At 36.3% G+C, this 14,227-nt stretch overlaps 1 protein-coding gene across 1 annotated transcript in view; it reads left to right on the top strand.

The window, feature by feature from the left end:
- The window catches only part of SATB2 (SATB homeobox 2), a 180,964-nt gene that overhangs the window by 18,400 nt on the left and 148,337 nt on the right, over positions 1-14,227 (top strand). The window contains 1 exon segment of the mRNA XM_021703069.1: positions 3,260-3,436. Coding sequence (XP_021558744.1) covers positions 3,260-3,436 — 177 coding nt within the window.

The following is a 14,227-nucleotide window of genomic DNA, read 5'->3' as shown; positions in this document are numbered from 1 at the left end:
CCTTCCTTCCTGCCTTCCTTCCTGCCTTCCTTCCTGCCTTCCTTCCTTTTTTCGCCTGGAGAGAGTGGGGAGGGGGTACCAAATGGAATGCCTTTTTTTTGATATATATTCCCACTCATCCTTTTATAGTTTTCTTTGCCAGGGATTTGCTGTTTTTAAGTTTTTAAAACCTATGCCTTAATTTTCTTCTTCCTCACACTTGACCCCAACTGGACTGTTTTACCATTTTTCATTTCTCTTGCTGTTGTTACTAGTAATCACACCTCTTTTTCCTCTTCTTTTGTAAAAATTGTGTTTCACTGTAAAAATTTCATAATTGAAATTTGATCCATGAAATTCTAGTAAAAAGGTATGTTTTTCTTTATATAATCTCTTTGTTTTTAGTAGCTCATATATATATGCTTTCAGAGTAAATTCTGTTGTCATACGCTTCTGGTTAATATTATTTTATTTTATAAATGACTTCAAAATCCTTTTCTTTTCCTTTCTTTTCTTTTCTCTGCCTTGCCTTTCCTTTTCTTTTTTTCTTTTCTTTTCTTTCTAAGTAGGTGATGCCTGTGAAGGATCGGTGCTTGCTTTTTGACTGGAAGGAGTTATTGTTCTCATGTCAGATAACGATTGCTTTCTTTAATCACTGGACTAAAATGTTTAGGAAATATTTTGATAATGACACTTTCAAAACATAAGTTCCTGAATGGTATAGACCCTTGTGCTTTAATGTTGTATTTCATATCTCACTCACTGATTATTTTTTGAATTGCTTTTCAAATACTCTCCCTATCTTTTTATCCACTGACACTTTTTTTCTTTCTTTCTTTCTTTCTTTCTTTGATTTTTAAAAATTATTCATGCTATATTTATTTGTTACTGTTTTAAAAAATTAATAGGGTCTTAGGTTTTTTTTTTTAGTTGACTATAGACTTGGAAAAGATTTATGGTTCCTAAGTAATGGATACATGATAGCTTATGGAGGCAACTGGATTCATTGAAAGGCCTTATCTGTGATTCCCAGATGTGTGACACTCAGATGTTGACATTAGGAACTGCACATGGATTTTCAGCATTGAAACTTATGTACACATAGGTATTAGTGGTGAAGTGGCTCATGGCACCATTGACTACATGGCCCTATGTGTGCATACGCTGAAATCATTAGAAGTAGAAATCAACCTGCTTCCTTGGACAAAGATCATATACCAGTATGTAAGAGTTAAAAGGTCTAAATGGGGGCTATTCCCTGCTGGTAAGGACTCTGATGGATAGGTCCTATAAAATGCCATTATGCTTGCTTAGGAAGATTTTACAGCACCTTCAACAGCATTGAGGGCAGGAGCCACATCAGACTTATTCTTACTTGTATTTCTGAAGCCACAGGGGATACCTGGTACACAATAGGTGTTCAGGGAATAAAAATTGGATACATGAATGAGCACAAAGATAATTTGGAGGCAATGTAATTTATAGTGTTCATTTCATGTCTTACCTACATTTGGGAATAAATTGGGCATAAATAAGTAAGCGTTTGATAGACTAGTACTGGTCACAATTCTAAAAAATATTTTATAAGGCACCATGTGGCCAGGCTAAATTTCCTTGTTTGTCTAAAACAATCAGTCTGCTCCACCCTTATTTCCTATTTTCTATAAATCTGTACCATAGGTAGTGTATTTTCTACAAACAATAATGCTGCCTTATTATTCTTGAGAGTGAACATGGAGTCAGTAGTTGTCCCAGGAATGGTATGGTGTGACTTGTTAGACTGTTGTACTGGCTTAATAATAATTACCATGATCCTTAATGATAACAATTCTTAATGAGTATTATTATTGTTAATAATGATTACATTTAATAATTACACCCTATACTTACTATCTTTAATAATAATAATTAGCACATGGGAACCAGTTGCACCATTGTATTATCTTTAGAACAAAAATCTGCATCTGTGACCTGGTAGTTTGCAGGGTGTCTGCTCCCACTCTCTGCTTTCCAGATCAGAGTGAGTCAGGTGGCTTCTAGGGTCTAGGCAGAGGGGAGGGGCTTTTAGAAAAACTGTGTAGTCTGTGTCTCACAGGCAGAACGCCCATGGGTAATTTACACAGAGGTCTTATTTTTATTGTAAAGTGCCTTCAGCAATGACCAACTAATTGTCCACCTCCCCCCATCTCTCAGCTTGCCCACCTGTCCTTCATAACTTTTGGTTTTCTTGCATGAAGAGAGAAGACCCAGAACAGATCTATTCCATAACATACTAATTTGTGTGAATTACATGGGGCAGAGTCCGTGTTTATTACTTGTATGTTGGTAAAACTTTGATCTTCTTATGCCTTGGCTATGTTTAGATTTAAATGCCTGTATGACTTTTTTAAAAATAAAAAACAGTTTATAAAAAAATCTTTGGCGAATTAAACATTTTTTAGCTTTTCACACTTTGATACAAAGCAGAGAAATATTTCAGTGACAACAGATTTCAACAGATTTTCAACTAGACTAATTTGCTTTATCCTTTAGGGTAGTTTACTTCTTTTCTCTGAAAACACAAGAAGAGATAATTCCCTTTATAGTGGTAACTGGTGTTAATATGTAAAATAATAATTAAAAAAAAGACAAAGTTTTACATTTGGATGCATGTTTTGACATAAGTTAAATGTCAGTTAAGATTTTCGTGAGCAGGATATTTGCAGACTAATTGATGACCTATTTGCTGGGACTTAGATAAAAGATACAAGAGGAACTGTTAAAAAATAAAAAAATTCCTATTGGCTTTCTTAGACATAGTCACTTGATAGCTTAGGCCCCGAAATCAAATATGCCTCTCTACTAGGTTTCTTACAGCATTTCCAGACAAAAGCAGATCTGATCTGGAAATACTAGTCCCGATTAGTAGTTAATGATAAAACCATAGACATGAAGGTTATGAGGGTCTGGAAGGTCACCTTAACCTCAGCTTTGTGGCAGCTCTGGAGTTAGGGTCTCAGGCAGGACACCTCTGATGGGCACACTCCACATTTTAATGACTGGAATCTGAGGGCTTCTGCCTTTGCCCAGGGCGATTCTGCTGCAGTCTGATAGTAATAAGGAAGGGGGAAAAAAATCCACAGCTTTCCCATTAGGCCTATCCAACTAAGAGGCTTGTTTAATCGAAACCATTGTCGATCACAGATGAGTAACTTTTATAACTGCCTCTTCCCTTCTCATCACGGTGACTGAGATTTGCTTTGTAATGTTTGTGTTTTGCTCTTGAATTTTGTCTCTTCAGGTTTGATGATTCCTGTCTTTTGTGTGGTGGAGCAGTTGGATGGCTCTCTTGAATATGACAACAGAGAAGAACATGCAGAGTTCGTTCTGGTTCGAAAAGATGTGCTTTTTAGCCAGCTGGTGGAGACCGCGCTCCTGGCCCTGGGGTACTCGCACAGCTCTGCAGCTCAGGCGCAAGGTAGGACTGCGTGTCCCCTCCTCTCCCCGCCCCACACCTCTGTGTGTCATGATTTGAGGAAGAATGTGTTTCCTGAAATAATTCTCCAAACAAGGGTTGGAGGAGAATGGTCAGGTCTAACATCTTTTCCGAGCAGCAGATAGCAGAGGGTCTCTTGCAGTGACTTGTTTTCTGGTTGCTTTGGGAAGCGTTTCACCGGCAGCACCTCTAGAGCCTCCAGAATAAACTTGCATTTTAAAGTGACCCTCTTCGTTTTGTTGGCATTGATAGCTCTGGTACTTTCTCTGAGTCCCTAAAGTGGGGCTCTCAGAGTGCGGAGATGTTTGATCTAACTTATCCAAAATTCCGTACATGATTTATAAGCTTTCAATTTTCTAAATTTATTTATTGCTTTTAGGCCTGCAGCTTCTGCACTTTACAATCAGCTTTTAATTAAATACAAAAAAAAATGGATGCATTTTACCAAACTTTTGTATCTTTGAAAATTGCTCTGTAGTTTTAGGGTTGTCCATTCAGTAAAACAAAAACAAAAAAACAAAACAACAACAACAACAACAAAAATCTCAGTGTTTTTGTGATCAATTCATTTTATCTATTTAATTAAAAATTAAAATTGCATCATTATTTCTGTGTGTATTGTACAGCACTCGCGAGCCCGTTGTGAGCTTGTGTTGCTTCACTCTGAAGCGTAGCCCATTGTTCTTTCATGGCAAAGAATTGACAAAACAAATAACATAAAAATATCCCCCAAGCTTTGAAAAATGAAAAAAAAATGGACCCAATGGAATGATTGTTACTGTATTTCAGCTGAAATGATTGAATTGTACAATTTATGATAATGTGTTATAACCAAAGGAGAGACATATGTAACTTCCAGGTCTTGTTTTATACATTAATTTTCTATATTATTATTCTTACTTAACATTGGTATATGTGCCACAGATTTTTGCAACTTTTTTTATGAGTCCCTCTTGATATAATTCCTAGGAACGGTCAGTCAGAGCCTCCATTTATTCAGATAAGAAAACTATGAGAGATTAAGCAATATATACAAAGTTACAAATATGGCGACCAAGGACATGGGATTTAATATCCAAGCCCTTGACTCTGATTCTGTAAGCAGATCATCGCTGTTTAAAAATGTTTAAGTATTTAAATTAGATTTTAATTCTACCAAGAAAGCAACCCACCTGAAACCAGAGGTCAAGAATATTTTCCCAGGGCAGGTAGTAACCCCATGGATCATTATGAGTCCAAGCGCTGTCTGAATCCGAGCGCTTGGCCTGTCGGGTGCAGTAATAACAGCTGAATTGTCGAGTCCACTGCTTTCAAAGCAGTGTGATAAAGGATGATTCATTTCCTTTCTCTGACGACTTTCTTGTGTAAGGGATTCAAGATTTGATCCCGAGCAAATTGCGTACTAGGCACCATTGCTTTTATTTTATGCTATGTGCCTAAATGAAATAAAAGAATCCCTCCTCCTCCCCCCCATAAACTTTTCATGCCATTTTAGGGATATTTTTTTTCTGAATGTAAAGGTCATTGTATCCCACTGCTTGCATCCTGGTGCGCCAGCTTCCTGTTTGACAGGGCTATCCATCTCAGTTAGCACGGTTGCTCAACACGCCGTGAGCTCACATGTGGAGCACAGAGCACTAAGTGGCCAAGATTTGATTCTTGGCACATGCTCAGGGAAGGGGCTCTCAGGAAATTTGCACTAGGGAGCCACACTGTTCCATTCAGTGATGGGGACTGAGAGTTCTACCCACCAGGGTGAGATAGATACAGTAGCAAGGGATATGGTCTACAGTGGAGGATTAAACAGGAGAAGAAAAGTCAAAAGCAAATACTTGCTTCCCCAAAGTTTTTGAAAACCATGGTTAAAAAATACTGTGAATATTACACTTATAAAAAGTTGAATCAACATTCTGAAGGTACTCTAGATCACAGTTAATACTTTATTTTGTAGGTAAACAAAGGTTTTAGCACTAGGTCCTGTACTGTAATTTTAGAGGGGAAAAAAATGCAGTTTGCTTAGTTTTAAATTAGGCTGCTGATCTCTGTTTTGGGTAAACTGAAAAACTTGGAATTGTTTATTTTGAAATGAATGTATTAGATCTTTGTTGTCATTTAGATCATCAAACATAGGCAATTCGCTGCATGTTTATTATAGACCAAACAGAATGCATGATAAGACTGGTCATTTGTGTGCTGGACAAGCAGCAGAGTGAGAGAAAGCTAGAAAAGGAGGTAGAACAAAATATGACTGCATATTCGAAGTCTGAGTTTGTATGGGTCTAGTTTTCTGTTTTGTTTTGATTTTGTTTGTTCATTGGTTAGGTAGATCCCCCAGGATGGGGAAGTCATTGGGTGACCTAGCAAATCCATTTGTAGCAGAGAAACTGAGCGTTTCTGAACTTCTTCCTATGTTGGAAAACTTGGACAGAATTAAACTGCAAGGAGAGTGGGTATTTTTATTTATCTATTTGTTTATTTATTTATAAAAGATTTATTTCTTTATTCTAGAGAGGGAGAGTACGTGAATGGGGTTGGGGGGAGGGGCAGTGGGAGAGGGAGGGAGGAAATCCTAAGCAGGCTCTGTGTTCAGAGTGCAGCCTGACGCAGGGCTCGATCTCCTGACCCTGAGATCATGACCTGAGCGAAAATCAAGAGTTAGGTGCTTAATTTACTGAGCCACCCTGGCACCCTGAGCCTATTTTAAAAATTAAGGCTCTTGAAACATGATATTTTTTATTTTGACATGCCCAGAAAATAGTTTCAATAATTGAATTGGATAGTATTCGAATTGCCTTGAAAAGAGAAAATACATTGGCAATGTCATTATTTTGGAGTGATACTCAGGTCCTAATGACAAGATAGTGCACCCATGTTTTGTGAGTGTGGGATAGTCAATTTCTTTTTTTAGAGGACATTCCCTCCAAGTGAGCTTAAGAGAATAGAAAGAATATTTGCTTCTAAAGGATGAAGAGATTCCACTAAAATGGAGGTCAGGGATTTCTAACACTCTCCCCCCTCCCCTTTTATAGTAATCTTTATTTGAAGCCACATATTGGGACTCCAGAGAAGGTAAGGGCAAAAAATACTGTCATAAGTGATGGGCATGGTGCTTCTAACTGAGCCAAGCCCTCCATTTCCCAGGACACATACCATTAACTCTCTGTGATTCTCAAGGATGAGAGAGATCCAGGATACATTTGGCCTGCTGTTTTACATATGCAAAAAGTCAAAAGATACCAGGCTTTTGCTTTTCCTAGAGTAGGTAGCCTAAGAGCTAATGAGTAGCAAGCACATTTTATGGTGGACCAAGAGTCCATATCTCTGAATCAAAAGTCTCCCTAGTTTTGGAAGAGGAGTGTTAACCTAGGGAATCGCTGTGTAGCAACCCTACCCACTCCCCCAAATTCAACTTGGTCATTCCCTTTCTTCTTTCTTCTTTTCTTTTCATCCTTTCAGTTCTGCCCCATACAGCTTTTGGTAATAACTATGGATCTCTCCGCATTATTGAGAGAGTTCTTTATCCTACTGATTAAGTAGCTATTCATAGGTGCTAACGTGGATGGTGGATTTGGGGAGGTCGCAGTGATGGCAACGTGATTCCTCATGTGCACAATTGACTAAATTTGTAAGTGGACATCTTATTTCTCCTCTGCTTCCTGTAAATTTTAAAGTAACTTGTAGAATTTTATTTATATATATTTTTATTGAGGTGTAATTGACATACACATATTGGTTTTAGATATATAACATAATGATTTGATATTTGTGTATATTGTGAAATAATCACCCCAATAAGTCTAGTTAACATCCATCACCACACATAATTATAGAATTTTTTTTCCTTATCATGAGAACTTTTAAGATTCACTCTTTTAGCAACTTTCAAAAATATAATACAGTATTATTAACCATAGTCCCCATACTGTACATTATATCCCCAGGACTTATTTATTTTATAACTGGAAGCTTGTACCTTTTGACTCCCTCACCTGTTTTGCCCACCCTCACCCCCACCTCTGGCAACCACCATCTGTTCTCTGTACCTATGAAGCTTGATTTTTTTTAATTAATTTTTTTCTTTTAAGATTGCGCTTAGAAGTGAGATCATATGGTATTTGTCTTCTCTGTTTGACTTACTTCACTTAGCATAATGCCCTCAAGTTCCATCCATGTTGTCACAAATGACAAGATTTCTTTCTTTTTTTATGGCTCAATAATATTTGTATGTGTGCATGTGTGTACCACATTTTCTTTATCCATTCATCCGTTGATGGACACATAGATTGTTTCCATGTCTTGGCTTTATAAATAATGCTGCAGTGAACATGGCCGTTCATATCTTTTCAAGTTCTTTCTTTTTCTTTCTTCCTTTCTTTCTTTCTTTTTTTTCTTTCTTCTTTCTTTCTTTTTTTCTCTCTCTCTCTTTCGTGTTAGTATTTCCTTTTCGGTAAATACCCAGAAGTAAAATATCTGGATCATATGGTAGTTCTATTTTTAATTTTTTGAGGAACCTCCATACTGTTTTTCACAGTGGCTGTACCAATTTACATTCCCACCAACAGTACACAAGTGTTCCCTTTTCTCCACATCCTTGCCAATACTTGTTATTTCTTGTCTTTTTGATACTATCCATTCTAACAGGTGTCAGGTGATATCTCATTGTGGTTTTGATTTCCATTTCCCTGATAAGTAGTGGTATTGAGCATCTTTTCATGTACCTGTTGGCCTGTATGATTTTGGAAAAATGCATGTTCAGATTCTCTGTCTATTTTTTAATCAGATTGTTTATTCTTTTGCTTTTAAGTTGTATGAGTTCTTTATATATTTTGGATATTGGCCCCTTATCAGATATATGATTTGTAAATATTTTTTCTCATTTAATAGGTTGCCTTTTCATTTTGTTAGTGGTTTCCTTTGCTGTGTAGAAGCTTTTTAGTTTGATGTAGCCTCACTTGTTTATTTTTGCTTTTGTTGCCTTTGCTTTTGGTGTCAGATCCAAAAAATCATCTCCAAGACCTATGTCAGGGAGCTTACTGCATGTATTTTCTTCTAGGAGTTTTATGGTTTCAAGTTTTACATTCAAGTCTTTAATCCATTTTGAGTTAATTTTTGTGTGTGGTGTAAGGTGTTGGTCCAGTTTCATTCTTTTGCATGTAGCTGTCCAGTTTTCCAAACACCATTTATTGAAGAGACTGTGCTTTTTCCAGTGTATATTTTTGGCTTCTCTGTTGTAAATTAATTAATCATATATGCATGGGTTTATTTCTGGTCTCTCTATTCTGTTCCAATGATCTGTGTGTCTGTTTTTATGCCAATGCCTTACTGTTTACTATACCTTTGTACTATAGTTTGAGATCAGGAATGTGTTGTTTCCAGCTTTGTTCTTGTTTCTTAAGATTGTAAAATTTAGTTTTGACCAGAAAATTTTATTTAAAAACAAACATGCTGAGCAATAAATAAGCAAAAATTCTTTCTGGCTGGTTATTTTTGGGTTCATGAGTATATAAAAATTATGGAAGAGAAGGTGTATTAATTATCATTTTTTCTTGTTTATGTTGGAATAATTAAATTTATACAATCATTTAAAATGATATTTTAAAAAAGTGACACAAAAGTACATTTAATACCGTGTTATGTGAGTCAAGAAGAGTGCCAGATAGAGTCTCAATTATATAAAATTATACATATATGCATAGAAAAAAGACAAAGGAAATCTATTCAGATGTCATCAGTGTGGGTGGTGGGATTATATGGTAGTGGGATTGTGTTCTTTTTCTTTTTTTTTTTTTTTTTTTTTTTTTTTTTTTTTTTTAAATTTTTTTTTTTTTTTTTTGACAGAGAGAGAAACAGCGAGAGAGGGAACACAAGCAGGGGGAGTGGGAGAGGGAGAAGCAGGCTTCCCGCAGAGCAGAGAGCCCGATGTGGGGCTCGATCCCAGAACCCTGGGATCATGACCTGAGCCGAAGGCAGACGCTTAACGACTGAGCCACCCAGGCGCCCGATTGTGTTCTTTTTCTAATCAGAAAGAATATATAAGTATGAAACTCTGCTTTCTCCATGAATTCTCTTAATAAGTGGGAATTTGTTATTTCTACCTTATTACACAATTTTGATAGGCAATTCACTTTGTCCCTAATGTATCCATAAGTGTGAAAACTTGTCCATGATACAGATGTATTTCTGTTGTTTTTTCAGTTTAAGATGAAAAAAAGACTAAGTCGTTAATGAGTCCCTGTGATGTATAAATAAACTAAGGGATTTCTTAGCGTTTTAATAGTGCTAGGTAATATTAATTGAGCAGTTACAGTATGTCAGGCACTATTCTAAAAGATTTGCATGTACTGATTCATTTAAATATCACAACAGTTTTTTTTTTTTTTTTTTTTTTTATTTATTTATTTGAGAGAAAGAGAGAGAGACAGAGAAACAGCATGAGAGGGGAGAGGGTCAGAGGGAGAAGCAGGCTCCCCGCTGAGTCGGGAGCCCGATGTGGGACTCGATCCCAGGACTCCGGGATCATGACCTGAGCCGAAGGCAGTTGCTTAACCAACTGAGCCACCCAGGCGCCCTCACAACAGTTTTTTGAAGTAAGTTATATGTTCCCCCATTTCACAGATGAAGAAAGTGAGGCAAACAAAGAAGGGAAGTAACTTTCCTGGGCACACAGGGCTATGGGTGGAAGAGCTGAGATCTGAAGCCCAGGGATCCAACTCCAGAGTCAGGTTTCTTAACCACAGGACTGGTCTGTGATAGCCATGATCAGTGGGAGTTGGGGTAGGAGTCAATTCCTATTTAATGCTTGCTCCTTACTCTTTGATATAAACCCTAAAAGGCAGGACTTTTAGAGTGGGTGCTTAACATAAGGATTCTATCTATCTATCTAGCTAGCTAGCTAGCTATGAAAGAGTGTGCGTGAGTGGGGGCGGTGGGCACAGAGGGAGAGGGAAAAAGAATCCCAATCCCAGTCTATGTGGGGCTCAATCTCACCACCCTGAGACCATGACCTGAGCTGAAATCAGTCAGACGCTCAACAGACTGAGCAACCCAGGCGCCCCAGGATTATATTTATTTGATAATGATTATATATATTCAGTAATGATAAATTATACATAGAGATACTTTTTCAAGGCAACTGAGACAGCCTTCAGTAAAAACAAACAAAAAAACAAATCTTACAGAATTGTTGTCTATTGAAGCCAATTCCTAAAACTAAATAGAAGGCCTATAGTAGGTTGAGTAATTCAAATATACTGTTCCTACTTACGAAGCCTAAATGATTCTTGACATGAAAATAAAGCATATTCCTCAGCAATTCTGATTTTCAAATCAGTTAATTAAACAGTATTAAATGCCTATCATGTTCCTGTCATTATTCTAGGCTCTGGGGATAAAGAACTGAAAAAAATCTTGCCTTCATGAAGCTTACATTTGGTAGTTCAATAACACAAGAAAAGTTTAGTATGTAGATTATTAGTTGATTTTTGATCCTCTGAGCTCAGAAATATTGAATACTGAGGTTCAGAGAATAGAAATGCATGTAAAATCTGTTTACAAGTTTAGTGCTAATTTATAACTAAATGTTAATTTTATTCTTGAAAAATACTCAAGAATTACTCTTTTTAGTTTTTGGAAGTAGGTGACCAGATGGAAAATATGGGTTAAAATTTCCAGAAAATTCTTGCTTTGCCTCATTAAAAGAAAGCTATTTATTTGCCACTTCTGTCTACTGTTGTCTCCATTTTTAAAATAGGCTTGTTGTTGGCTTTTTTATTGGTGAAACTCTTGTGTTCTCAGAGACCCATTTTTTTTAGAACAAAGGGTGGGACTTGTGATAGGCATTTAGTCAATGTTGGAAGATTGAACAAATGGACTGAAGGTATTATTTATTACCCTGGAGAAATATATGCAGTTCTAAAAAGTGCCAGTTTACTGTCTTCAATAGTTATATTTGGACTCATGAACTAGAAACTATTTTGTTCCCTCAAAACAGAGTGATACATAGCACGGTGTGAAGTCTATAGGAATTCAGTAACTGTTTGTTGACAGTGAAAACGGGTATTTTTAAGGTTCATTTTTACTAAACTTTATCCATGAAAATTTTTTTTCCTTGTATATCACTGTGAAGTTGGCTCCCATTCATGAATTAGCTATTTTTATCAGAAGTAAAATATAATTTGACTCCTTAGTGATTAGCTTCACCATTTCCAGATTATTCCATGTCATCATCCCATGGGCAGAGATGTTTTGGTTCCACCCATGGTGGCAAAACACTTCAAATAATAACTTTTAGACTCAAAGAGCTATTTATTCAAAACATACAGGATTGCTGGGATCCAAATTCTTCTAATCAAAACATAGAGGTATTTTGTCAGTGTTTATCTGGACTTCATCTTTTTGAAGGCATTCTACACAGGGAGAACAATTTCAGTCTGGAACTAGAAACAGTGGTAAGAATGAACAGAATAAGACTTAAAACCAAAATAATAAGGATATTTTTTAAAGGAACGGCTTAATTTATTTATTACTTATTTATTATTTTATATATTATTCATTCATTTATTATATACTTTTCAGGGAACTAGCCCTTTACAACATACTATTGGAAAGAACTTTACGAAGAAGCTACATTGGGGGTAAATTTTATCATTAGAAATGAATATACTTCCATTTTAGATTATTCAGTGCTTGAAATGCTGTTTTTCATTTCTCCAAAATGTTTATTCTGGGAACATGCAACATATACAAAATAGAGTGATTAGTATAGTAAATACTCATAAATTTATCATGTAGCATCAACGATAAGCAATTCATGGTCAGTCTTGTTTCATCTCTGCCCTTACCCACAGCTTACTTCTCTCCCACTGGATTATTTTAAAGTACATCCTAAACCTCATATTTTATCCACAAATATTTACTAAGTATCTCTTAAAGATAAAGACTATCTTAAAAATATAACCACAATACCAGCATGATTCTTAAAAAGCAGATAATTCCTTAATGTCCTGAAATATCCAATCAATGTTCAAAAATTTCCCATTTTATAATTTTCTTTTTTCGTGTTTTTGTGTGTGTGTGTGTGTGTTTTAATCAAATCAGGAGCCATACAGATCTATATATTGCACTGGTTGATGTGTCTCTCTCATTCTCTTACATTTTTAAAAATTCTTTTCTAGGGGCACCTGGGTGCCTTAGTCATTTAAGCATCTAACTTTTAATCTCAGCTAAGTTCAAGTCCTGCCTTGGGCTACATGCTGGGATGGAGCCTACTTAAAAAAAAAAAAAAAAAAAATCTTTTCTAAATCTAATGTTTGCCATTTTAGTTCAGAATTATTTTTGTTTTGCTAAACATAATGAAAATCTTAACCCTATAAATGGCTGCAAATATGATGATTTTAAATAAACAGTTAGTAAGCTCAGTCATAACCTTGTAATGGAATTCAGAAAAATCACACTTTTTTGGGGTGGGGGGAGGGAGGATGCTTAAAAGGCATATGTTTCCAAGAGCTCAAAGGTTTTTTTATGAAAGTTTGATATTCTCCCTATTGAAAATGTTTAAAATGATCTCTTGCCTTATATTGCTTTCCTGGTTTCTTTCTTTGGCTCTTTTTCCCCCCCCCCCCCCACTTTTCCTTCTTTAATTAAACTCTCATGTTTGGGAGACTCTCTCAGCAGTTTTTTTCTTTATAAGGGCAATGTTGAAAAAAGGTGCATATTTAGAAATTTTAGGCCTTGGAGCAATCTTTTAACAAATAAACTACTTTTTAAAAAAATTCTGTGGCTCTCAAAAGAGAGCTAAAAAAACTACCCAAAATTGCTGTTAACCATGTCTCACCCTCATTAGAGCTGGATGGGCTAAAATATAAAACAGTGGCTGTGTTGATACGAATCTCTAACAAACCCCCTATACTCTTCCCTCATCTACTACATAAAATTAAATATTCATATATGCATGTGTACATATGCTTATTCATCTGCACAGAGCAAAACCTGAAATACTACTTTTAAATGCCAGTGGAAGAATAATGCCATTTTACTTCCTTGTCCAATATGTATTTAAGAATGAGGGGCGCTTGGGTGGCGCAGTTGGTTCAGTGTCTGATTCTTGGTTGCGGCTCGGGTTGTGATCTTGGGGTGGTGAAATCAAGCACCACGTGGGGCTCCGTGCTAAGCACAGTCTTCTTGACACTCTCCCTTTCCCTTTGCCCCTCCCCCAACTCGGGCGCGCACTTTCTCTCAAATAAATAAATCTTTTTAAAAAAAGGATGAGTGTCTAATATAAATGTTTGTAGTTCTGGATTCCTTATATTTGCTTATACTGGCACAAATATGTGTTACTTAAAGTATATAGATAATTATGGCTCACATGAAGGTCAGCTGATTGAATTACTGTCTACATGTACATTTGTAGAGTATGAAGACCCTATCCAACTCGACATGCAGGATGCCTAGCAGTTGAGTAGGAAATACTTGATAAAAACTGTTAAGGGCAGTGAATTAAAAAAAAATTAGTCTGATCTCTGACCTTTCAATTTCTACTTGAACGCCCATTTAAAAAAATCATATCAGTGAAGAGAATTCATTAAAAAGCTAGCTCATTATTTCTTCCATGATGAGGGAAGTGCTTAGCAATATTTTTAGTCAGCTGTTTGTTTGGGGCAATTGGCCATGGTGGCCATTAGCTTTGGTGCATTTTTAAAATTACTTAAAATTTCTCTTTTTGGGAGTTAGGTGTGAATGTCTATAAGCTGGAGGGGACTAATCATCTGAGTTCTG

The sequence above is a fragment of the Neomonachus schauinslandi genome, chromosome 3 (assembly GCF_002201575.2).
Source record: "Neomonachus schauinslandi chromosome 3, ASM220157v2, whole genome shotgun sequence".
NCBI lineage: Eukaryota > Metazoa > Chordata > Mammalia > Carnivora > Phocidae > Neomonachus > Neomonachus schauinslandi.
The sequence above is the reverse complement of the archived record's forward strand: the minus strand, read 5'-3'. Positions and strand labels throughout refer to the sequence as shown.